The sequence below is a fragment of the Ochotona curzoniae genome, unplaced genomic scaffold, assembly GCF_017591425.1.
Source record: "Ochotona curzoniae isolate NIBS_2020 unplaced genomic scaffold, NIBS_Ocur_1.0 contig_1274, whole genome shotgun sequence".
NCBI lineage: Eukaryota > Metazoa > Chordata > Mammalia > Lagomorpha > Ochotonidae > Ochotona > Ochotona curzoniae.
In genome coordinates, this window is record NW_024465023.1 from 5,810,452 (window position 1) to 5,837,568 (window position 27,117).

The 27,117-nt window shown below is 42.3% G+C and overlaps 1 protein-coding gene across 5 annotated transcripts in view; it reads left to right on the top strand.

Moving 5' to 3' along the window:
• Positions 1-27,117, top strand: part of PHF8 (PHD finger protein 8) — an 85,276-nt gene that overhangs the window by 8,808 nt on the left and 49,351 nt on the right. For all 5 annotated transcript variants that reach the window (XM_040998190.1, XM_040998198.1, XM_040998225.1 and 2 more), the window contains exons 3-10: positions 6,077-6,162; positions 6,465-6,573; positions 9,631-9,791; positions 10,358-10,499; positions 12,214-12,400; positions 18,592-18,754; positions 26,201-26,288; positions 26,920-27,026. In XM_040998190.1, coding sequence (XP_040854124.1) covers positions 6,077-6,162; positions 6,465-6,573; positions 9,631-9,791; positions 10,358-10,499; positions 12,214-12,400; positions 18,592-18,754; positions 26,201-26,288; positions 26,920-27,026 — 1,043 coding nt within the window. The remainder of the gene's footprint in view (positions 1-6,076; positions 6,163-6,464; positions 6,574-9,630; positions 9,792-10,357; positions 10,500-12,213; positions 12,401-18,591; positions 18,755-26,200; positions 26,289-26,919; positions 27,027-27,117) is intronic.

Genomic DNA, 27,117 nt, shown 5'->3' on the forward strand with positions numbered 1-27,117 from the left:
CCTACAGCTCTGCTATCTTGGCATTTGCTGCTCCCTGACCAGACAGACCCCTGGGGCCTCCCAGCACCCCCTGCTGCACTAACTGCATCACCGTTGGCTGTTCTTGTACACGCCTGCTAATCTCTATTAATCAGTGTATTTAGATTAATTTTTTTAAAGATTTGTTTTTTTATTTTTGTGGGAACGTCAGATATACAGAGAGGAGGAGAGATAGAGAGGAAGGTCTTCCATCCAATGATTCACTCCCCAAATGACCACAACGGCCAGTGCTGCGCCGATCCAAAGCCAGGACCCAGGAACTTCCTCCGGGTCTCCCTGGCAGGTACAGGGTCCCACGGCCTTGGGCTGTCCTTGACTGCTTTCCCAGGCCAGGAGCAGGGAGCTGGATGGGAAGTGGAGCTGCAGGGATTAGAACTGGCGCCCATATGGGATCGCAGCTCGTTCAAGACTGGACTTTAGCTGCTATGCTACTGTGCTGGGCCCCATATTTAGATTATTTTTTACTTAATATAGTTATTGTTATGTTAAGGCTTAAGTCTGTCATTTAAAAATTTTTCTTTATTTTTCATATTTGTAATTAGTTTTTTTTAACAGGTTCAATATAGTTTGTAGAGTTGTAAGAACATATTCTCTTCCTCGCTTCCGCTCACCCTTTTTTCTCCCTTCCACCCTCCTTTCTTTTTATAGCTTTTGACGTAATGTATAGTGTATGTTTCTTTCCTCTATTTTTGTCTTTTTGCTGTTTCCTTCTGCCTTTCTGTACATTATTACACCATTTTTTTGGTTTTGTATTTATTTGTTATGTATTTGTGTGTCTGCTTGTACAGATTTTTCAGTATTTGCCCTATGTGTTAAATTGGTTATGTATCTTAGCCACAGTCAACTCATTTGACGATATACCAATTTGAGTGAGGAGTGGAATTTTTTAAATTATTATTTTATTTTGATAATCTTTGCATAGTTGATTAGGGCACAAAGGGTCAAGGGCTACAGCAAAGTGGGTAAGACCATTGTTTCCACATTATTTTTTTTCTGTATCTGGGGTAAGGGGGAGATAAAGGGAGAAGCCCCACCCAGCCTCGCACCCATCCCAGGTCCCCATGTGGGGCATGCTGCGAGGGCACTGTTCAAGTGGTTTGGATAGTTCAACCTTTGGGAATTTCTCGCAGTCTCGCCATTCCAAGCACAATGAAATTTCTGCAGAATGAAATTTTTATTTCTCAGGTTTTAATATACTCTTATTTATATTATTATAGGTATTCTGCCATACATTGAGAATCACATCAGATAGGACTCTAATTTTTGCTTTAACTCTCAAACATGAGCTACAATGCTCAAGAGGAGAAAGGAAGCATTGTCTACTCACATTTTTACTCTTTTCCTTGTTTTCTGTTCCTGATATTTCAAAATTCTTTTCATCATTTCTTTCTGTTTACAATTTTCCTTCACATTCTTTTAGCAACAACAAAAAATGTAGTTTTCTTTCATCTGAGAATGTCCTGATTTCCCTTAAATTCCTGTAGGATCTTTTCACTTGATAATAGAATCCTGCATTTCTAGTTCTTTTCTTTTAGGACTTGAAAACTACTTCCTTTTGTCCTCTGTGGAAGTAGCTCCTGGGTAGTGTTTCTTGCCAGCAGCAGTTTGGGGTTGATGAGACATACATTGTCAGTCAAATTGCTGTTCCTTTGTAGGTAATAATGTAGCTTTTTTCACTATTTCCAGAGATTTTTTCTTTGTCTTTTCTTTTTTGGGGTTTAATTAAGTCATGTTCTATAGATTACCAAGGCTCTGTTATATTTTTTTGCAATCTATTTTCTTTCTGTTAACATCTATTGTTCTATTGTCAAGTTTACTGATTTCTGTTGATTTCATTTTCCCTGTTCAGCTGCTCCAATAAAATTTAAATTACTGTTTTTCAGATCTGAATGTTTCACTTGGTTTTTGTTTATATCTTCTATTTGCAGCAACTTTCTAATTATTGCTGACACTTTTATTTAATTGTTTCAGACCTGTTTATAATTGTACATTGAGGCGTTTTTATATTGGCTCCTTTAATATCTTTTTTCAGACAATTCCAACGTCTGTGTCATCTGAGTATGGATGTAACTCATTCAAATTTTGATTTTCCTTGCTCTTGCCATGATGAACAATTGTGTTTATTATACCTTGAACAGTCCAGAGCTTTTTATTTAAAACTTCCCTTTAAAAATCTGTTGGGGGGTGGGAGTTTGGGGGGAAATCCCAGTCTATATGAAATTGTATCACATAATTTAAAAATTCAAAACAAAAATATATAAAAAATAATAATAAAGCCTTCCATTTATACAGGCCTCTTAAGACAATATACCTCTTTGGCAGGAAGGAGTGCCATTTTATTACTGCCATGTAAGTGTGGAAATCCAGGTGCATTAGCAGAGAGTTGGATCAGAAGCCGAACAGCCAGGACTTAAGTGGACCTCTGTATGTGATGACAGTATCTGAGGTGGCAGCTTAACCTGCTGTGCCATGACACCTGTTCCTATGCATATAGTCCTTTAATTACTTACTGGCAAATATTAACTACTCAATAACTATTTACTACATGAATGTTCTAGGTAATAGCTAGATTTCTGTATCTATCGTATCAGGGACTGTGCTTGACATATTTTGAGCCTCAAAGCCAGCACAGGAAGTAAGTATTGTCCATGTTTTGAAGCTGGGAAAAGCAGGAGCTTAGAGAGGTCAGATGACTAACCCCAAAAGACAAAGCTAGTCCGTGAAAGAACCCAAGATCCTAGGCCAGGTTTCTGATGTGCAAGCCGCTTTGCCACAGTTGTGTGCCTCTGCCTACGTTTCCAACACAGTTCTGGGGATCGTGCTTACTAGACCTTCTGCTGTTTTTTCCATCGCCATGGTGCCTTCTCAGGGACACTCATCAGCTATGCTTTGGAGTTGGTGTCATTTTTTTTATTAGGTATAATTCATGTATTGAAACGTAGCGTGATATAAAAAAGATCTTTCATCTGCTATTTTACTGTCTAAATGGCTGCAAAAGCTGAGAGGTTGGGGCTGGGCCAGGCCGAAGCCAGGAGGCTGGCACTGCATTCCGGTCTCCCACATGATTGTTAGGTTCCCGAGCACTTGGGCCATCCGCCACTGCTTTCCCAGAGGTGCATTAGCGGGCAGTTAGATCAGAACCAGAGCAGCTGGGACTCTAATCAGCACTCTGATATGGGTTATCAGTGTTACAGGCAGTGGCTTAAGCCATTGTGCCACAGGCCAATCCTGGAATCTATTTTGACAAGCATTCCAGGTGTTTCTGGTCCCTAAAAGTAGAGAAAAAACACTGGTGCGGTTACGTAATGGTGACTTGTACTGGAGTCAGTAAGATTGAGAAAGTGGTTCCTTTGCTGCTAACTTCACATTTACTCTTGCACTCCACCGTCCTGTTTACCTTGCTTTCTTTGCCTTATAAGCACTTTAGAAACTCCTGGCTCCACTTTCCTGTCTCTCTCCTCTAGAATGTCCACTTCGTGAAGTCAGTGTCGGTGTTTAATCAATTTTGGTTGAATTTGTGCACTCATTTACTTAACAAGTGTTTGTCTACTTTTTGCTAGGCTCTGCAGTACATCTTGGGGATAATTCGTAATCTCAAAACTGGGTGCTTGCGGGGGTCCGTGTGATGGGTGTGGAAGACACGAAGGTGTGAAGAGTATTGTTCTATTACAGGCAGGGCCGCAAGGAACTTCCTGCTGTTTGGCAGGGCCTGGCGGATGTCTCTACAACCACCTGAATGCAGCTCCACCTCCCTTTGCATGGATGCTGGACAACCCCACTGAGAATTGTATAATTTATTTAGGCATTGTCTGCCTCTGTGGAGTTCATGTTTACTACCAATGTGAGCTTGGAAAGTTGATGTTGCTGATACTGTTTTAGCCAAAGGGCCTTTTATTATTGCTGTTTCTGCCCCCATTGACCATATGCTAATCAAGGGTGTTCTGTCCCCAGGTGTAGTGGGAATCTATTCTTTCCCTCTTTCCTTGATCTTTAGGTCCCTCCTTCTGTGATGCCTTTCTTCCCTTAACTGATTCAAGACTAAGCATAGAATGAGGATTGTAGCAGGGATGTGTTACTGATTGATATTGCACAATTTACTGAGAACTTCCTAACCAAGGCGCCAGGATGGATAACTTCCTGCTTTAAGGTGAAACAAATGGCAGAATTATCCTTAGAAACACCCACTTGACCATAACATAAAAAGTCTGAGCCAGAGTTTGACTGGTTTTGTATAAATAAAGCGGACAGCTTTCTCGCATTGTCCACAATGATCATGGAATCCTAGTGGTCCGTGTCTCTCTCTCTCTGTCTCTCTCTGTCTCTCTCTCTCTCTCACTCTTTGAGCCTCATCCACGCACCCTTCTCGAGTTCCGAACTCAGCTTGAGCTGGACTCCGGCAGGTGCTGTAATAATTTGTGCTCCTGTCTGAGGAAGCCACCCAGAGCAAAACGCCACTAGTCACTGTTGGTCCCTGGTGATAATTATTGAGAGAGTGCAGCTATAGCCCAATTTTCATCTCTCTGCCCTCCCCATGCCGTGGGCTGAGGAGTTATGTAGCTCGATGAATGTTTGTTGAGTTAACTAAACAAGAAGACTGGAATATGGAGAAAATGAAGACTTTTGGTGAATAAGAGGAGTGAGTGGGGTAGCATGTCAGCTTTTTGAGAGCTGAAATAATGAATAGTGTGTGTGGGGGGGTGACCATGGGAGCAAGAGAGAAACTGTTCCTGGCTGAGAGACACTGTGATGAAGCCCGAGGGCTAGAAAGAACGTGGCACGGGCAGTGCAGATGGCTTTTCAGAACAGGGCTGGCTCCAGGGATATGTGACCACTGTAGTCACGTGGGGTGCGGTGCAGCAGGGTTAATGCTCTGCGGTGTCATCTTGAAATCCTAATAATTTTATCTTTGAAGTTACATTTTTTATGTGATAGGACATGAAGCATATGCTAGGCACTTGCAACTCTGGTGTCCTTTGTGGTTCTACTTCCTGCTGCCTTCCCAAACAGGCTAGCTATTTGGGGTACCAGGCTCAGGTGCAGGTGCGCTGGCATGTGTGTATACCGTGTATACTGAGTCAATTGTTGGGTCCCCATGTGGTGTGTGAGGCCCTGCACTTGCCCCTTAAGTGTCCCTGTGCTCCAGGGAGCATGATAGTAAATAGCAAATAAAAGCCTTGTAGTAAATTGAGAAATCATGAGGAAAAGAAAAAAATTTTAATAAAAAGGATCCCACTTTTTATTTGTATTAGACTCCATAAACTGTAGCTTTCAGTGTGTGTGAAGGGCAAAAGTTGACTATCCATCCCATGTACATGCTGTTGGGTGCCTTTCTGTCTAGCCACCCCTGCCCCTGTCCTGGTTTTTGTTCCCTCCCGTGGGAGTGGTGACCCAAGAGGGAGCAGCCCACTATTTCCCTTCTAGGCCACTCCCACTTGCGGATTATGCACTCTCCAGGTGGTTCTACTGTGTAACTTGACAGAATTAGCCCCCAGTGCCAGCTTCTGCCAGCTGATGCTGCGGCTAAGCCCAAACAACCCTCACCCACTCTAATTGTAGTTTGCTCCAGTAGGAACAATCAGCCCAGCCTGGCTTTTCCCTGATCTAGTCCACATGAGGTCCACAGTCTGGTCTGCCCCATCCCAGCTTAGGCTCTCCAGTGGGAATAGCTGTCCAGCAGCACCCCCCGCCCTTGGTCACACCTAGCTTAGTCCATCACCACCCAATTTATGAGCTACCCAGTGGGGCTAGTATTTCCACAGGGTTTGGACCATGGTTCTTGCCATGTACTTAGGAGATTTGCCTGGAGTTTTAGGTCTTTGATTTGAGCCTGGTCTAACCTCAGCTACTGTGGGTATTTGGGAAACAAACCAGCAGATGGAAGATACCCATCCTCTCTCTCCTCTCTCCTCCCCCGCCTCCATCTCTGTTCCTCTCTGATCTCTCTGTCTATGTCTGCCTTTCAAATATATAAATATATTTTGAAAACAACTAAATTATTAACAAATTTTCTGGTTTTTTTTTTTTTTCTCTTTTCTAGTTGCGTTGGTGTTGAAGAAGAGAAGGCTGCTGACATTGACCTCTACCATTGCCCAAACTGTGAGGTCTTACATGGACCGTCCATTAGTAAGTCAATCTTAGAGGTTTGCAAGAAAAGGAAGTCCAGAGGACAGAGAATGAAGTTTGCGAGGGCAATTGCTGTTGCATGCATACTGCAGATTGCTCTCTTAGGAAAGAGTTACGTTTATTTGTAGTGCAGAGCAGGTTTGCTTAGAGGAGGCACCCATCTTCACTAGGGAGTGTGCTGAGTCCTTGGGCCTCCCTGATTCCAGATTCTGCTTGGGGGTTTTAGACAAAAAGAGAAGAAGGATGCCTTTGTCTTTGTGTTCATAGCCATTCTGTCTCACAATCTCTTGTCTTTTTCTCAGTGAAAAAGCGCCGTGTTTCTACCAAAGGTCATGATGCTCACAAGGGGAAGCCCGTGAAGACCGGGAGCGCTTCGTTCATCCGGGAGCTCCGGAGCCGGACTTTCGACAGGTGAGGACCCTCACCTCAGGCTTGACAAATGCCACGAGTTTGGACAGCAGAGACTCTGCTCTTCCCAGCTTTCCCTGGGGTCATCCCCATAGGGTGCCCCTCTGGGGGGGTCTGTGGTTTGCTCATTTTCTAAGAAATTGTAGCTAGAGTCACATTTGGTGTACAGAGTACATCAAAATCCACTCCTAAACATTTTTGATAGTTGGAAGGCACTATTCATATACATCAGGAAGAGGGTATTCACATATGCCCAAGGAATGCTGCAACTAGAAGTCTTAAAGAGCGGAAAGGTTAATTCTTGTAGATAGGAGGGAATTTTTTTTAATAAAAACATTTTAGTGGTCATATTTGTTTTTATAAACGAGAAGATTTTTTCTTTTGCTATTAACCTGGACTTAATTATATTACTTGAAGTAAGAAGTGAATAAGACATTCTTTTTTGCTTTGTTTTTAATTCACTAGATCACCTTCAGGTCTATGAGCTTAATGGCTAATTTTTGTTTTGTCTTGTTTTATTTGTTTAAATGTAGCTAGTCTCTTCTTTATCCCATTATCCCTTAGGTCCCTTCTCCAAAATCAGCCAATTTCTTGTGGATTCTCTAAAATTTTTTTTTTGTATATACAAATATGCATGTTTGCTTAGCCCTTTTTTTGGAAACAAATGCTGGCATAATATTCTGCACTATGCTGTTTAAAAAATTATTTATTTTCATTTCTCCTGCCCCCTGCTAAAATCCCCTCACCCCACCAAATTTTCCTATATTATTACTGTAGCATAGCTCTTTATAAACAGTCACATGTTCATCATTGTGGGCATGGACAATGGCAGAGTCCAGCCTCTCATTGTCAAGATATAGCTAGTAGTTTCATTAGTAGTCCATCTTGGATCTGGAAGTAGAGATGCACACTGCACTGCATCCTCACATCTGGACATGACAGCCTCCATTACACAGTCACCACACATCCCTCTGAAATGAAAAGCCACAATACAAAATCAAAAACAGGAAGAAAAATAGAAATTTACAACACTATGAATTTCTCAAGAGGTTTTGATAATTTGACAGTCCTGAATTGCTGGCGATCCCACCACTCCAATCACAATGAAATCTCTCCCGAATTCACTGGCTGCTATAGACCACCTTAGTGGCTCCCTCTGCCCAGATCTTCACTGTCACCGATTGCCTGAGGTAGTTGATCAATTTGTTCTGTCCTCCATCCTCCGCCATGGTACCAGGTGTCCTCTGGAGGCTTTGATGTTCTGCCATATCCTCCATGTATATTTGGATATGCTGTCCTCTGCTCCGTCTGAGCCACTGAGTAGGCCCAGCTCTGACATATCTACTCCTACAGTCAGCCCATGGGACCTGCAATTTTCTCCATGGTTGGGGTTCTGAGTCCAGCAGTTCAGTTGGTAGGGAATCTCCCAAGAAACCTCTGAGGCCATTCTAGACCTGGTTCTTGTGTGTGTTTGCCAATACAGGGTCTGGCACCGTTTGGCACCCAAATCAGCCTACATACACACTGGTAGTTGCATTATGCTTTTTGTCTAACCGAAATCATATACTCAATGCAAATTAGTCTGTAACAGTATATGTAGTTATTTCTCATTTTTTCCCCATAGCTGTCTTATATTAAATGATATGAATATAGTTATTTAACTCGTTTTCAATTGATAAATATTTAATTCCAGCATTTTGCTATTTAAAAGATTGCGCTGTGAATATTCTTTTACTTAGCTTTCTCCTGAATTTGATGAGTACATGTTGACTTCTATGTGTAGATTTAGTGCCTTAAGGCAAAATTAGATCAAAAGGTATGTGCTTTACAAATGTAAATATTGCCACATTGCTTCCAAAGTAACTTTGCCATTTCATACTCCCACAGCCAATGTGCCAGGGTGCTGAATTTCCTACGTCTTCAATCACATTGTTTAGTATCAAATGTTGTCCAATAAGAATGAAATCTTCTAATTAAATTTCTCATGATTATGAAATACATTAATTATGTACTTTTATAAGCCATCTTCAATTAATTGCCTACCTTTGTCAACAGTCTGTTTTTAAAAAAAATCATTTATTTTCATTAAAAGGGTGGATTTACAGAGAGAAGGATAGACAGAAAGATCTTTTGTCTGCTGGTTCATTCCCTGAGTGGCCGCAGTGGCCAGAGTTAAGCTGATTCAAAGCCAGGAGCCAGGAGCTTCTGGGTCTCCCAAGCAGGTGCAGCGTCCCAAGGCTTTCGGTCATCCTCTGCTGCTTTCTCAGGCTGTAAGCAGGGAGCTGGATGGGAAGTGGAAAAGCCAAGACATGAACTGGCGCCCCTGTGGATGCTGGCAGTTGTAAATATATTAGCCAATTGCTTCATTGGCACCCACATCAATAGTTTTTCAATTATGTTACTAATTCTTATTCATTGTAACAGCTTTCCTTTCACAAAATATGTTTTTTAATTTGTTTTACTTGAAAGAGATACAGGGATTTGGTGGGGGGATGCCAGTGGTCTTTTATCCATTGGTTCATTCCCGAAATGGCAACACTGTCCAACAGCAGGGCTGGCTGAACCTTGGAGCCAGGAGCTTCTTCTGGGGTCTCCCACTGAGTGCAGAAGCCCAGTGCCTTGGGCCATCCTCTGCTGTTTTCTCAGGCCATTTGTACTGAGCTGGATCAGAAGTAGAGAAACCAGGACATGAACTGACACCCATATTGTATGCTGGCATCACAGGTGGTGCATTTGCTTGCTACACTCACCACGCTGTTCCTGAAAAATCTTAATTTTATGCAGGGTCTCAAAGGCTTAGGCCAATCTCTGCTGCTTTCCTGGGCCATAATGAGGAAGATGGGTCATAAGTGGAGCATCCAGGACACCAGCTGGCACCCATATGGAATGCTGGCATCATAGGCTGAGTCTTTGCCTACTAAGTCGTAACACCAGCCTCATATGCATTTAATTTCTCCCTCATGTTAATGTTCTTCAGGAAGCCTCAACACATTGAATGAATATGGTAAGGTCATAGATAGGGTCGGCTGAGACTTAGGCTTTCTCTCCTGTGACCCACAGCTCAGATGAAGTGATTCTAAAGCCCACTGGAAGTCAGCTGACTGTGGAATTCCTGGAAGAGAATAGCTTCAGTGTGCCCATCCTGGTATTGAAGAAGGATGGGTTGGGGATGACTCTGCCCTCGCCGTCATTCACTGTGAGGGATGTGGAGCACTACGTCGGTAAGAGGCCATAGGTGTTCTTGACTGTGACTTTCATTCTCTTTGAGTCCGGTGTCCTCTCTTCTACCTTTTGCATTTCCTTGGCAATCTGAGGTAGAGTACCTTCCCCACTTTCATTCTTTGGCAAAGCTAGACCCCCAAATTTTTGTCTCTTCCTTTTCCTCTTAATAGATTAGATAGCCCTAGGTGTTGTCCCATCTTTTTATCAGGGGATTATTAGGGTTCTTGGTCTCTTTCCTCTGTTGAGATGAGAATGCCCTTGACTGTTGCCCTTAATGCCAGTTGAGTTTTTAGGGAAAAGGAGGAAAAATGAGATGAAGCAGAACCTACCCAGGCGAGTGACTGTGCTAGACATGAGTGTGTGTCAAGCAATTCTGTAGCCTTAGCCGACCTGGACTCAGCATGTAAGTGTGAGGGATCCCTGCCCCTGCTGCTGAGACGCACGCAATGCCTGCACATACGGTGTCCGGGAGAGAAGCTTTGAGTGAAAGGCCGTTCTGTGGGCTGGCGAGGGACTGGGAATTTTCCTGAAACCGTCTAGAGCAGAACTCCTCTCTTCACTTCAGGTTCTGACAAAGAGATTGATGTGATTGATGTGACCCGCCAGGCTGACTGCAAGATGAAACTTGGTGATTTTGTGAAATATTATTACAGCGGAAAGAGAGAAAAAGTCCTCAATGTCATTAGTTTGGAATTCTCTGATACCAGGTAGGAGGAACCGGGTAACAGACACTCATGTCTAAGTGTTAGAAGTTGTGATATACTTTGTTCTTTTCCCTTCTTCCCAAAGCTTTCTTCTTTTGGGATGGGGAGATATCTGGTTATGCTTTCAGGTTACTTTGTGGTAGGGTTGCAGCTTAACATTGTAACAAACAAGTATGTTTCTCCTCTGCAGAATCTAACATTGGACAAATAACATAGTACCTATGTTTTTAAAAAAGATTATGTATTTTCATTGGAAAGGCAGGTCTACAGAGAGAAGGAGACAGAGAAAGATACTCCCTCGCTGGTTCATTCCAGCAAGTGGCCACAATGGCTGGAGTTGAGCCAATCCAAAGCTAGGAGCCAAGAGCCTCTTCCAGGTCTCCCACACGGGTGCAGGGTTCCAAGGCTTTGGGCCGTCCTCGACTGCTTTTCCAGGCCACAGGCAGGGAGCTGGATGGGAAGCGGGGTAGCTAGGGATACAAACCAGCACTTATGCATGCAAGGCAAGGACTTTAGCCACTAGACTACTGTGCCAGGCCCAGTAATTATTTTAATTATTTTTTTATCACCTTCAAGATGTAGGGCAGCTTTCTGTGACCTTTTCCTGGTATTTACATCATGGCATGGTCACTGTCTTGATGGCTAGGATAAGTCCCTTATCTTTGGAAATAAATTTGCAAAAATTACTAAGTATGTTATCTAAAGAAAAAGCTATGGTATAACATTTAAATGATTCCAGACATCTGCACTCAACAGATAATGTCTTCAGTGCTCAGAACTAAGGGAAATACTAAGAAACCACATCACTTTTTTTGCCTTTAGGAGGCTTACTGTATGCTTATATTTTTAAACTTTTCATCTTGAAATCAATATTCCCAGGAAGTTGTTGAAACAAAAGTATACAAGGAGGTCGTGTGTCTTCTTCCAATTTCCCACATCTTAGCAGCTTCCATTATTACAGTACAATGTTAAAACCCTTGCTTTTTCTCTTGCTTTTGTTTTAGGATACCAGGTTAAACAACCTGAAGACGTTTAGAAACTTTATACCTCACTTTATTCAGAAAGATGATTTGAGGTAACTTACAGAGACTGAGAGAGGGAAAAACAGGTAGTTAGAACGAAAGGAAATTTCTGGTGGTGAAGTAGGATGCATCTGGTGGGTACTCTGCACAAGAAACGTGTATGTGAATGCTCTGATGATCGGTAGGGATCTACTATAGAGTTTTCTTCTAATTTCCTGAAGGTTAGAGCAAAGGAAAAGGTAACACTTTTAAGATTTGTGGTTTTACATAGGATAAAAACAATTGGATGTTTCAAGAAAACACTTCTTTACCTGTAACTAAGCCCTGAGAGCTTTCCTTAATGGTTTCTCAGAAGAAGAGACTGTGAGGTGAGGACAACACTTTAAGTGTTATAAATCAAGGGCCAAGTGAGTAGCCTGGTATTGGAGGGTGAGTATGAGCAAGCATATGACAGAGAACATGTCCACCTTCACTGGGAAAGGTTGTGGAGTTGGATCCGTAGGATTTCTGGAGCTGAGCAGAGCGACAACCCTGAGCAAATGGAAACAAGTGGCTGATGTACCTTTAGAGAATTTGTGGAGAGAATTTACTCTTTGTCATATGTGATCCTGACAGATAAAGGATTTTTAAATTTAGGCTCCAAACCTTCAATTCTTGATGAGCTAACATCTCTTCTCACCCTCTTTCCTCGCTAGGCTTTCTAACCTTGTGGAAACACCCAAGATTGTTCGAAAACTGTCATGGGTTGAGAACTTGTGGCCAGAGGATTGTGTCTTTGAGAGGCCCAATGTGCAGAAGTATTGCCTCATGAGCGTGCGGGATAGTTACACAGACTTTCACATTGACTTTGGTGGCACCTCAGTCTGGTACCATGTGCTCAAGGTAGGTTTGGATATGGCTTTGAGAAGTAGCCAGGCCTTGAGTTGCCCCTGCTTGTGTTAGGCACTAACACAAAACAGGCTGCTGCGGGCCCAGCTCCTCCTGGTGCCGCTGAGGACTGGCTGCCTCCAAGAGTCTATCTGCGTAACATTTCCGTGTAACTACTTCATCAGGGTTGAGGATTTGGCAGATGTGCCATTCGTTTTGGTGATTACCTGTACAGGTAATCAAATTTTTTTTAAACAATCAAATGTCTATGGTTTCTAAAGATTTATTTTTATTGGAAAGTCAGATTTACAGAGAGAAAGATCTTCCATCCACTGGTTCACTCCTCAAGTGGCCATAGTTGCTGGAGCTGAGCTGATCCCAAGCCAGGAGCCAGGAACTTCTTCTGGGTCTCCCATGCAGGTGCAGGGTCCCAAGGCCTTGGGCCGTCCTCTATTGCTTTCCCAAACCACAAGCTAGTTGGGAAGTGGAGCAGCCAGGATATGAACTGGCACCCATATGGGATCCCTGTGCTTGCAAAGCCAGGACTTTAGCCAATAGCCTATAGTGCTGGGTCCTGTTTTTTTTTTTTTAATGACAGACATTTATACTCCTACCAAATTGGGGTGAATATTCATGGTTTTTTTCTTTTTTTAGAAATTCCTGGAGAAGTGTAAAGTTCCTTCTCCCACTCACCTTTATGGGGGAATAGTTCATATAAAATTCATCCATTTTGGCAAGCCTGTGGTGAGTGGATTAAGCCACTGATTGGTATTCCTGCATCCTGTATTGGAGTGCCCATATAACTCCTAGCTACTCGGCTTCTGATCCAGCTGTTCGCTATTGTTCCTGGGAAGGCAGTAGATGACCCACGTACTTGGGTCATGTCACCCATGTGGAAGACCCAGTTGAAGTTACTGCCTCCTGGATTTACCCTCACCAATTCCCCTCACTTGCATGAATTTGATAGGTGAACTAGCAAATAGACCTCTCTCTGCCTTTAAAATCACCAAATAAATAAATTAATAAAAAAAAAAATCCTTAAGTGTCTAATTTAATGAATTTCATTTTTATTTTTAAGATTTATGTTATTTTTATTTGAAAGAGTTACAGAGAGAAGAAAAGACACAGAGAGAAGTATCTTGCATCAATTGGTTCACTCCCTAAGTGTCCTGCATGGCAAGAACTGATTTGATCCCAAAGCCAGGAGCCTGGCACTTTCTCCAGGTCTCAAATACTCCCATGTGGGTACAGGGCTCCAAGGACTTGAGCCATCCTCTGCTGCTTCCCCAGGCCACATGCAGGCACCTGGATTAGAAGTGGAGGGGTTGGGACATGAGCCAGCAGCCATATGGTTTGCCAGTGCCACAGGCAGAGGTTTAGCTTACTGTGTCATGGCACCTGCCCCAGATTTTGATGTTTGTAGATAATTGTTTAACTGCCACTGCAGTCAAGACAGAATGTATATGAGATATTTTTAAAAGATTTATTATTTATTTATTTCAAAGAGTAAGGAAGAGAGATACAGAAAAACAGAGAGAGATCTAGAAAGGTCTTGCATCTTACTGGTTCACTTCCCAAGTGGACACAGCAGCCAGGGCCAAAGCTAGGAGCTTCAGCTCTCTCTTCCACAGGTGTGACAGGAGCCCAGACAGTTGGACTGTCTTTCACTGCTTTTCCCAGGTAAAGTAACAACAGCTGAGTTGGTAGTGGAGCAGCTGGACGTGGACCAGTGGCCGTACAGGATGCCCTTGTCTCAAACTGCAGCTTTATTCTCTGTGTTACAAAACCTGCAAGTCTATTTAAAGCCAACTTTCCCATAGCTTCCCTTTTTAGTGCTTGTTGGAATTTATAATTAGTGTGTTCATTGCAATGAGTATGCATGACTTTTTAAAAGATTTATTTTTATTAGAATGTTAGATATACAGGAAGGAGAAGAGCCAGAGAGGAAGACTTTTTTGTCTATTGATTCACTCCCCAGAGCTGTGCTTATCTGAATCCAAGAGCAAGGAGCCTCTTCCAGCTCGCCTACACCAATGCATGGTCCTAAGGCTTTGGGCCGTCCTTCAGTGCTTTCCCAGGCCACACGCAGTTAGTTGTGTGGGAAGTGGGGTCGCCGGCATTAGAACCAGTGCCCAGGGCCCGGTGTGATAACGTAGTGGTTAAAGTCCTTGCATTGAATGCGCCGGGGTCCCATATGGGTGCCGGTTCTAATCCCAGCAGCTCCACTTCCCATCTAGCTCCCTGCTTGCAGCCTGGGAAAGCAGTTGGGGATGGCCCAAAGCCTTGGGACCCTGCACCCACATGGGAGACATGGAAGAGGCTCCTGCTTTGGATCGGCTCAGCACTGGCCGTTGAGGCTGCTTGGGGAGTGAACCAGTGGACGGAATATCTTCCTCTCTGTCTCTCATCCTCTGTATATATCTGCCTTTCCAATAAAAATAAATAAAAAAGAACCAGGGCCCATATTGGATCCTGGCATGTGCAAGGAGGAAATTTAGCCACTAGGATACCATACTGGCTCTAGTATATATTGCTTTTAAAAAGTTTTTTTTAATCATTTATTTTATGTGAAAACTAGATTTTACACAGAGAGAGAGAGAGAGGTCTTTCTTCTATGGGTTCACTCTCCAAATGGCCACAAAGACCAGAGCTGGGCTAGTCTGAAGCCAGGAGTCAAGAGCCTTTTCTTGGTCTCCTACGTAGGTCCAGGGGCCCAAGGACTTGAACCATCCTTCACTGCTTTCCCAGGCCATAGCTGGAAGCTAGATGGGAAATGGAGCAACCTGGACTGGAACTAGTACCCTTAGGGGATGCCGGTGCTGGCAGGTAGATGATTAGCCTGTTGAGCCACCATGCCCGTCCCCATTATTACAAGACAGTTTATTGGGATTGGCATTGTGGTACAGTGGATTAAATCTCTAAGCTCCCTGCTACTGCATCTATGAAAGCAGCAGAAGAAGGCTCAAGTGCTTGGACTCCTAGTACCTGGTGCAGGTCCTCTAGGCTCCAGACTTCGTCTTGCTTCTGCTGCAGCCATTGTGGCCATGTGGTGAATGAATCAGAAGATGGAAGATCTTTTAAGATTTATTTACTGGAGTCTGTCGTGGCATGATGAGTTAAGCCACCACACAAAATGTTGGCGTCTCATGTGGGTGCCGATTTAAATCCTGCTGTGGGCCCGGCACGATGGTGCAGTGGTTAAGGTCCTCGCCTTGCACACCCGGGATCCCATATGGGCACCGGTTCTAATCCCGGCAGTCCTGCTCCGCTTCCCATCCAGCTCCCTGTCTGTGGCCCGGGAAAGCAGTCGAGGACGGCCCAAAGCCTTGGGACCCTGCACCCGCATGGGAGACCTGGAAGAAGTTCCTGGTTCCCAGCTTTGGCCCGGCATAGCATCGGCCGTTGCGCTCACTTGGGGAGTGAATCATTGGACGGAAGATCTTCCTCTCTGTCTCTCCTCTCTGTATATCAGCCTTTCCAATAAAAATAAAATAAATCTCTCTAAAAAAAAAATCTTGGCTGCTCCACTTCCCATTCAGTTCCCTGTTTAGAGCTTGGGAAAAAACAGAGGAAGCTGACCCAATTAATTGGGACCTGTGTGGGCACTTTGAGAAAGCTGCCGGCCTTTAGCCTAGCTGAGTCCTGGCTGTCGTGGCATCTCAGGAGTGAATCATTGGATGGAAGATGTCTCTTTTTCCTCTCTGTTAACTAACTTTCAAATAAATAAGTAAATAAGTAAATAATTTTTTGTATTCTTTTTAAAAAAGATTTATTTTTTTATTGGAAAGTCATATATATAGAGAGAGGAAGATCTTCCATTCATTGATTCACTCCCCAAGCAGCTGCAGTGGAGCTGAGTCAAGCCGAAGCCAGGAGCCCAAAGCCTCATCTGAGTCTCCTATGTGGATGCAGGGTCCCAAGGCTTTGGGCTGTCTTCCACTGCTTTCCCAGGCCACAAGCAAGGTGCTGGATAGGAAGTGGCTGCTGGGATTAGAATGTCGGTGCGTCCAAGGCAAGGACTTTAGCCGTTAGGCTACTGCCCTGGGCCCAAATAAATATTTTTTTTAAAAAATGGCATTCTTGGGCCCGGCGCGGTGGCGCAAGTGGTTAAAGGTCCTCGCCTTGCACGCCCGGGATCCCATATGGGCACCGGTTCTAATCCCGGCAGCCCCGCTTCCCTTCCAGCTCCCTGCCTGTGGCCTGGGAAAGCAGTCCAGGACGGCCCAAAGCCTTGGGACCCTGCACCCGCGTGGGAGACCCGGAAGAGGCTCCTGGCTTCGGATCGGCATAGTATCGGCCCGTTGCGCTCACTTGGGGAGTGAATCATTGGACGGAAGATCTTCCTCTCTGTCTCTCCTCTCTGTATATCCGCCTTTCCAATGAAAAAATAATAAAAATAAATCTTTAAAAAAAAAAATGGCATTCCAAGGCCCGGCACAATAGTGTAGTGGTTAAAGTCCTCGCCTTGCACGTGCTGGAATCCCATGTGGGTGCCGGTTCTAATCCCAGCAGCTCCACTTCCCATCCAGCTCCCTGCTTGTGGCCTGGGAAAGCAGTTGGGGATGGCCCAAAACCTTGGGACCCTGAACCAGCATGTGGGAGACCTGGAAGAGCTCCTGGCTCCTGGCTTTGGATTGGCTCAGCTCCAGCCGTTGCGGCTGCTTGGGGAGTAAAGCATCGGACGGAAGATCTTCCTCTCTGTCTCCTCCTCTCTCTATATCTGACTTTCCAATAGAATAAATGAATCTTTAAAAAAAATGGCATTCCAAGCAATGTGTGAACTGCTGTTGTGCCCAATATCTGCCTGTAGTTTCTTATCTTGTAAGGATTTCTTTCTTTATTTGAAAGTTAGATGTACAGTGAGAGACAGAGGTATGTTCCAACTGCTGGCTTACTCCCCAGATGGCTGCAGTGGCAGTTCAGTCAGACTGAAAGCAGGAGCTTCATCTGGGCCTCCCACGTGGTGGCCATCCTCTGCGCTTTTCCAGGCACATTAGTAGGGAACTGAATCATAAGTGGAGCAGCCAGAACTTGAATTTGCACCCAGATAGGATTCCAGTGTTGTAGCTGGTGATTTTGCTTGCTGTACCATAATGCCTGACCTCACCCCAGTTTCTTTGTTAAAAAAAATATTCTCTAAAAGCTTTTATTAGTCTGTAAACTAGTTATTTTTATTGACTTATCATAAAGAAATTGGTAGCATGTCAATGAAAGTTCTGTCATGCAAATGTTAGATTTAACTTTAATTTTTAAGCAGTTAATTTTTAAAGGAAATTTACAAAACCTAGTGGAGAGAATTTCCTGTATGCCTATCACCCTGATTGCCCATTGTTGCCATTTGGTCCATTTCTCTTTTTCTCTAAAGAAGATAATTTTTTTCTGAGCTTTTTAAAAGCATAGACATATTAAAAAACCAATCATCATCTTATCTAATGATAGCTTAGGTATCCTATTAGGGAATTAACTTTGATGCAACACTGCTAACCTATGGCTCTAAGTTTGTGCAGCTAATGCTGTTTATATTTCTAGTGTTGATTTACTGTGTTGAAATTGATTATGTGGAATTTTGGTTATGCCAATCAAGGTATCTGTGTGCTGATGAGTTTTTGTTTCTTTTTTGCAAAATTACCTATCTGGTGATTATCAAGGTAAAACATGATTAGGAAATAAAATGTTCTTCTAAAATGTAGTTACTTAACATAGAATCTTAGAATTCTTTGTGTGATTACTGAACTTTTAAACTTTAATTAAATTTGATTACAGGTGTGAGAAGGAACACTCTATAAATGGCATTTAAAGAGAACTTCAATTTTCTTTTTATCAGTAATGTGGCCTTAAATTCTCTTGGGGCTAGTGGTATTGATCTAATCATCTGTAGAGGCCATTTTTCATTTGATATTATATCTAAAATAGGAATATGAATACTTGACATCCATGTATCCTAACTTGAACAATTTATTTTTGAAATGACCTTTTCCAAATTGTTCTTGTCACAAATTTACAGGAATTCAGCAATGCAAAGTGCAGAAAGACTTTTACAAGTTTTCCAGAGCCATGTAAAAATGATTATGAAATAAGTTTGGGAAAAAACTCTGGTGCATAGCTATAGTCTTCGAGCATGAAAGAATTGTCCTTTGTAGCACCCCTGAAGAATTTTTCTAAAAACCTGTGGTATTTTCGTGCACTTCAACCTCTGTTTGTTCCAGGGTGAGAAGATCTTCTACCTGATCCGCCCCACAAATGCCAACCTGACTCTGTTTGAGTGCTGGAGCAGCTCATCCAATCAGAATGAGATGTTCTTTGGGGACCAGGTGGAGAAGTGCTACAAGTGTTCCGTGAAGCAAGGACAGACGCTCTTCATTCCTACAGGTCTTCCTTGAGCCCCTCTGGGAGTGTGTGGCAGAGTGGAAAGAATGAGAGTCCTTGCGGCACCACCGTCAATCATTTTCCCTAATGTATTAATTTGATTATGTGGCATATTTCTGTCTTATCAACTGAATGTTCAAAACTGTATCTTGAGGAAACTCATGTGATGACCACTGGGCAGTATGGTTTCTTGGGGTGCGGGTAAGTTCCCAGTTTTGGGAGGCTGAAGGATTCTTTTGCACTGGGTTGATGTCATCTGGATGGATGGATAGCAAAGGATTCCTTTGTTAAAAATATTTATTTTTAGTTTAAAGGCAGATTTTACAGAGAAAAAATGAGTGAGATAGAGTAGAAGATCTTCCATCTGCTGATTCACTCCCCAAATGGCTTCAATGGCCAGGACTGACTGATCCAAAGCTGGGATCCAGGATCCTCTTTCAGGTCTTCCGGGTCTCCCCCTGGGGTGAAGGGGCCTAAGGACTTGAGCTATCTATCTTCCCCTGCCTTCCCAGGCTACAAGCGGGGAGCTGGATCAGAAGTGAAGAAGCTGGGACATGAACTGTGCCCTTATGGGATGCTGATGCTATGGGAGTGAGGATTAGTGTGCTGCACTACTGTGCTGACCCCAGGATTTTTTTTTTAGGTTTATTTATTTATTAATTTAAAAAAATTTTATTTTTGAAAATCATTGTACAATTCTGTACAGTCTGGGATTCACCTCCCCCGCTGGCCCCAGGATTTCTTGACGATTTGGGATAGTGACTGCGAAGCTGACATTGTGGACTGTGTATAAATCAGAATGATCTTGGGCAGGAGGGTTTCCCCCCATTAAAAATATACATGCCTGAATTTTACCTGTAGATTTATAAATTCTTACATCCAGAGTAGGATCTGAATATATATATTTTTCAAAAACCCATTGTCTTTAATTGATTGGGTCTTCGGTGAACACAGTATGTCTTTCCGTTTGTTTTTCTTGCTTTTGTTTATAAAAAATTATTTTTCATGATACAGTTCCTTAGGTTCAGGATTTCTCCTTCCACCCTCCACATTCCCCCCCTGCACTGTTTTCCCCCATGTTTTAACAATAGTGTTGTCTATCTGAGTGTATCATGATAATTTAAGTATAGACAATGGTAGTAAGTCCAGCATCCTATTATCAAAATATATTAAACAGTTTCATTGGGAGTCCATTTTTTATTCAGAAGTAGAGATGCATCCTGTAATGTATTATTACTTCACAATATACTTCCCTTCATGACATAGTTCCTCTAGATAAATGCACACACACATACATGTTTGCCTATATATCTATTGATCTTGTATTTAGAATGAAGAGTGCCTCATATTATAGAGAATATACGATATTTGTCCTTTTGGGATTGGCTTATTCCACTGAACATAATGGTCTCCAGTTGGAACCTTTCCATTGCAAATGGTAGAATTTCATTCTGTTTAATGGCTGACTAGTATTCCACATAATAGGTGTACCTGTTCTTTATCCATTCCTCCTTTTATGGACATCTGGGTAGTTTCCATGTCCTTGCTATTGTTGATTGTGCTGCTGTAAATATAGGATTACAGGTCACTTTCATATGCAGATTTCATTTCCTTTGGATATATTTCCAGAAGTGGGATAGCTGGGTCATACAGTTCTGTTAGCACTCTCCATATCGGTAGACTTTCACAGTGGCTGTGCTAGCCTATACTCCCAACCAACAGTTAATAGGGCGCCTTTCTCCCCACATCCACGCCAATAAGTGTTGTCAGTAAAGTTCTGCATGTAGGCCAATCTCACTCGAGTTAGGTGGAACCTCAGTGTGATTTTTATTTGTATTTTATCTGATAGCTAGGAAGCCTGAGCATTTTTCATGTCTAATTAGCCATTTAAATTTGTTCTTTTGAAAAACATCTGTTTATATTCTTTGCCCATTTCTTCGCAGGATTGTTTTGCTACTGTTGAATTTCTGAAGCTCTTTGTAAATCCTGGATATTAGTCCCTCATCTGTTGTCTGTAGTGTGCAAAGATTTTCTCCCATTCTGTTGGTTGTTCTTTACTTTATTGATCATTTCCCTTGCTGTGCAGAAACTTTTTAGTTTGACGTATTCCCATTTGTTTACTTTGGCTTTGCCTGCCTGTGCTCTTGGCCACTTTTCTAAGAAGTCTTTATCAATGCCTCTATCTTATAGGGTGCGTCCTTTGTGTTCCTCTAAGAGTTTGCTTCCTCTAATAGTTTCTGGGTGTAGATTTAGTTCCCTTGCTTCCTTTAATTATAATCAGTGTTAAATGTTCTTGAAATATTTGATATAATTCTCTAATGAAATCATACAGACCTGGATATTTCTTTGTTCAGAGATTTTTAATTAGCATTCAACTTTCTTTTTGAGTTTAATAAATGAATTAATTTGAGCTGTAGTGAGATGGGGGTTGGGTGGTGGTGGTGTGGTAAATAGAACATATGAGTCCTCCAGTTGGACTGGAAACTCAATCTGGGTCATGCACACAGGGTGACAAGAATTCAGGTAATCATGCCGCCAGTGCTACCTCCCATGGTTCCCATTAACTGGGAGCTGAAGTCAAGAAATGGGACTGATGGTTGAACTCAGCCACTTTGATGTGGGGCACAGGTTTCTTAATCATTAGGCCAATTCAATTCTCTTAATTCTTATAAGGCTATTCAAATGATCTATTTCACATTGTCTAGTAGTCTGTGCTTTTCAAGGAAATAGTATATTTTATCTGAATTTTCGAATTTATATGTGTAAAGTAGTCCATAGTGTTTGTTTAACATCTTTTTAAAATTTAACTATTTTGAAAGGGAGAAAGAGAGGCAGCGAATGAGCTCTTTTCTGCTGATTCTTACCTAAAATGTAGCCAACAGCAAGGTCTGGGCCAAGCCAAAGTTAGCAACCAGGATCTCAATCCACATCTCCCATGTGGATGACAGGGACCAACATATTTGAGCCATCACCTGCTGCTTTCCAGAATGTCTGTTAGCAGGAAGCTGGAATTGGAGCAGGTACTTGAGTTCAGGCACTCCAATGGGTGTGTCCTAGGGGGCATCTCAACTATTATGTCATTGTCCTCTTGATGTTTTCCAGATCACTAGTAATAACTCTGTCTTAGTCCTCTTAGTCCTTATTTGTGTCTTCTCTGTTATGTTCGACTAGAAGTTAGTCAGTTTTATTACCTTTTCAAAGAATCACATTTTGTTTCATTGATTTTTCTCTTTTGTATCTTTTCAATTGTATTGGTTTCTGCTTTTATCTGTTTTTCTTCTACTTATGTTGCATTTATTTACTCTTGAGGTGGGTGCTTAAATTACTGATTTCAAACTTTCCCAATTTTATAATGTAAATGTGTGGTGCTGTAAATTTCCCTTTTAGCATTGATTTAACTGTACTACATGATTTCTGATATGTTGTATTTTCGTTTAGTTACATGTGATTTTGAAAAAGATAAGGTATAATCCACGTAGCATAAAATGTCCTATTTTATTTAAAGGAGATATTTTGCTTTTAACATATTTACAAAATTGTATGTCCATCACTGCTAATATCAGAAAATCTTCATCACTTCTAAATTAGGGGACCATGAGTAGTCACCCCTCATTCCTCCTTCCTGTCAGCCCTTGGCAACTACATTTGTATATCATTTGCCTATGGATTTGTTTCTTCTTAAGGTTTCACATAAATGCAGTTCATATGTTTTCTTTTGTGTGTGGCTTCTTTCACTTAGCATATTTTCAAGATTCATTCATATTACAGCATTTATCAATAATTCACTTCTGAAGGTTTAATAAGCCCATTGTACGGATGTTTTGTTTATCCACAAATCAGTTGGTAAATATTTGAGTTCTTTCCACTTTTTGACTATTACAAATAATACTGTTATAAGCATTTATTATTTATGTAAACATGTAAATTGGGTACCCAAATCTGAAATGCTTCAAAATCTGAAACTTTTTTTTAAAGATTTATTTTTTTATTGGACAGTCAGGTATACAGAGAGGAGGAGAGTCAGAGAGGAAGATCCTCCATCCCATGATTCACTCCCCAAGTGACCACACAACTGCTGGAGCTGTGCCAATCTGGAGCCAGGAGCCTGGCGCCTCTTCAGGTCTCCCCCATGGGTACAGAATCCCAAGGCTTTGGGCCGTCCTCGACTGCTTTTGCAGGCCACAGGCAGGGAGCTGGATGGGAAGTGGCGCTGCCAGGATTAGAACCAGTGCCCCTATAGGATCCTGCTGCATTCAAGGTGAGGACTTTAGCTGCTGGGCTATAGCACCAGGCCCATTTTGAAACTTTTTTAAAAAAAAGATTTATGTATTATTATTTGAAAGGCCGATTTACAGAGATGGAAAAGCAGTTAGATCTTCCATTTGCTGGTTCACTCCCCAAGTGGCTTCAATAGCGAGTGCTAAGCTGACCTTAAGCTAGGTGCAAGGCGCTTCTTCTGGATCTCTCTTGTGGGTGCAGGGTCCCAAGGACATGGACCGTTGTCTGCTGCTTTCCCAAGCCTCGTCAGGGAGCTGTATCCGAAGTGGAACAGCTGGGACACAAACTGGTACCCGTATGAGATGCTGGCACTATTTGATGGATTAGAATGATGAGCCATCATGCTGACCCCTACAATATGAGCTTCTAAGAATCAGCATGACCCAGGAGGACAATTTCATTACTGACCTTGTGTGATGGGTCTCAGTCAAAACAGAAGGAGTTGGACAGTTAGCTTAGTATTCAAGATGCCTACATCTCATATTGGTGTGCCTGAGTTCATGGTCTGCCTATGTTTTGACTCTAGATTCCTTCTGATAGACTTGAGAGGCACTGGCGATGACTAAAATGATTGAGTGCCTGATGCCCATAGAGGAGGCCTGAATTGAGTTCTCAGCTCCCAGCTTTGACTGTACATTGTAGGCATTTTGGAGAATAAGCATCGCTTAGCAGCTCTTTTTTTCCCTCCATTTGTCTTTCTCTGTCTACCCACCTTTCAAATATGTTTTGAAACTTGTATGGAAAAAACTGCCAGTACACTAAAAGTGCTCATCAAGTTTCCTTCATGCTGAGGTGGCTGTTTAGTGCAGCAGTTAAGCTGCCACTTAATATGTCTGCCTCCCTTGTAGAGTGCCCAGCTTGTGTCCCAGCTGCTTCACTTTAAATGCAGCGTCCTGCTAACGCGCACCCTGCGAAGCAGTGGAGGAGTGCTCAAGTACTTGCATCAGTTCCACCCGTGTAGGAGCCCTGCGTTGTGTTCTAGGCTGCTCAGCGCTGCGATTGCAGTCACCTGAGGAGTGAAGCAGCAGCTAGAACATCTCTGTTTTCCTCCTGTCTGCCTTCCAAAAAAAAGGATAGTAAATAAATCTTTTAAAATTACCTTCAGGCTATATGTATGTGAAAAATACATGAATCTCGTATTTTGAATCAGGTTTTATTCCCTGGCTGTGTCATTGTATGTGTGTAACTCTTCCAGAATCTGAAATCTAGGACTTCTGGCCTTAAGCGTGTAAAAACTGTATTTTCAGTTTTATACCTAGGAAGGACTTTATCTGTGTTTAAACTTTCAATGAAATTCCATAGTGTTCCCAAGGCAGCTGTGTGGAGTATTTTATATTTCTGACAGCAGGAGTGAGGGTTCTAATGTCTTCATATTCTCCCCACCATTTGCTATTTCCTTTCTTTATGTTTATAGCCGTCCCAGTGTGAATTAAGTGGTGTGTTGAGGTTTTGGTTTGTGTCTCCCTAACACCTATTGATTTTGAACTTCTTTCCATGTGCTTATTGGACATTTGCATACATATTTTTTGGAAGTGGAGAGGAATATCCTTCATATCACTTGTCCATTGTTAAATTAGGTTCTCTTTTTATTGTTCAACTGCAAAAATTCTTACATATTGTGTATATGTATTTAGATGTATGATTTGAAAATATTTTCTCTTATTAAGACTTTTTCATTTTTTGCTAATATCATACAAAGCACAAAAATGAATTTTGATGTCCAGTTAATTTTTTCGCCTTTTGATATCTAAAACTGTTTACCAATTCAAGATCATAAATACTTACCTTATTTAATTTTAAAGATTTATTTATATGAAGGACAAAATCATCAGCTGGTTAGTCCACACATGCTTATAGGCTGTGACAAAAACAGGAACCAGAAACTCTATCCAAATCTCCAATGTGGCTGGCAGCTACTCAAGACCTTGGGTCATCATACACTGCTTCCCGGGCGCATTGACAGGAATCAGGGAGTAGCCAAGTCTTGAACTGGGCACTCTGACACAGGGTGCAGACGTCCAAGCAGCAGCTTAATGTGCTGTGCCACATGAGCTGTCCCTCAAGATTGCAAAAATTTATTCCTTTGTTTTATTTCTACGTGTTTGTAAATGTACTTTTACATTTAAATCTTTTTGAGTTAATTTGTTTGAGTTAATTTTTATCAGGGTCCAGTTTCATTCTTTGCACTGTAGACTTCCAGTCATCCCAGAATCACGTGATGAGACTTATTCTGTCCATCATTGAATTGTCTGGACACCTTTGTCAAAAATCGATAAAGCAGAAGTATATATGTATGTATGTATGATGTTCCTGGTGTCACACAAGTTTAAATCAGTTTGCAGCAGAATTTGCTGGTAACCAGTTACCTTTTCCGTCTTTCTTCTTGTTGCTTTTTCTTTTTGGTTGCTGGAGTTACTGCAGGTTTCTGGTGTCTTGAGTGTATGATCTTACAGAGGTAGTCACTGGTGCTGTGCTGCCAGACCTTGGGTATGTGGTTGGGCTGCTTCTTAATAAAACCATGAACATAGTTTTGGCCTTTCATCTTCTCTGAAAGTCTCTGAGAGCCTGAGGGGTTTTTAGGTCATACTAGTTTAGAGGCTGTTGTAATAGCCTGGATGAGAGATAATGAGGGATGTAAGCCCAGACATTAGTAGGATAGATGAAAAGAGAAATGGGGGGTGGATAAAAAGATTTAAGAAAAAAAAATTAAAGATTCTAAAAGGAGGTACAGTGTCTGGGCCAATGGGAATAGTTGAGTGCCGAGTTCCACTTGGCTGTGTGCTTCAGAGCCATGCTGTGAGGTAGATATTTACCTAGGAAATGGCAGAATTTGAACCTAAGTCTGTGCAGTACAGAAGGGTAAAGCTAGAGGAGTTGATATGGCAAGGAGGCACTTTCCTTAGAGACAGGAGATTGGATGGTAAGGCAACAAAACTATTTTTAAATAAAAGGAGGGAAGTGAAACAAAGTGTATTGACTTCCATATGCTATATGTTGGTCCAGTACAGGGTTATTTATAGTCATGGGATACTTGGCCAGGTTGGGTATTGAAGGAGTGTAGAAACTAAGAAAGTTCTGAGTCTTCTGCTCTTCTGGATTGGGGCAAGTGGGTAGTGGAGAGAGGAAGAAAGTTTGTAGACCAGTGCTGACTTTTGCTTTGTTATACTGCAGGATGGATCCATGCTGTGCTGACCCCGGTGGACTGCCTTGCCTTTGGAGGAAACTTCTTACATAGCCTTAACATCGAAATGCAGCTTAAGTGAGTCCTGAAGCTGTGGTGATCCTGAGGTGGTCCATTGTGTCTGCCACAGTTCTTCAACTCTTCCCTAGAGTTAGGAAGCATAGCATGCGAGGATGTGTGATGATCAGATAGGTTCCTGATGATGTTCAGTTGGAGGATTTGATTTGGGGTGCTTCATTATGTAATCTTTGATTCCAGAGTTTCCTAATGTGTAAAGTAAAACCTTACAGGATCTTAAAACATTTTTTTTTTTTGAGTCAAGGCAGAGTGACAGAGAAAGGGAGAAACAGAGATCTGTTGGTTCACTCCACAAATGATGACAGTGATTGGAGCTGGGTCAGGCCAAATTCAGAAGCTCCATCCTGTTCTTCCACATGGGTGCCAGGGTCCCAAGTGTTTGAGCCATCTTCTGCTCCTTTGCCAGGCATATTAATAGGGAGCTGGATTGAAGCAGAGTAGCATCAACACTTAAACCAACACTCTAGTGTCAGATGCTGACATTGCAGGCAGTAACTTTAACCAACTGTGCCACAGCACTGGCCCTCCCCCTTGTGAATATTGCAGATAATATATACAAAGAATCCAGAATATTACCTGATATGTAGTCATTATTAATTAAGTGGGTCGTTGTTATGCCTCCTCCTTCCAGAGCCTATGAAATTGAGAAGCGGCTGAGTACAGCGGACCTCTTTAAGTTCCCGAACTTTGAGACCATCTGTTGGTATGTGGGAAAGCACATCCTGGATATTTTCCGAGGTATGGGTTCTTTGCCCTGTTCCCCTGAGTGTGTGTGTATATATGTAATATCACCCTGGGCAAGATACAGTACTGTTCATCACAGAGATTG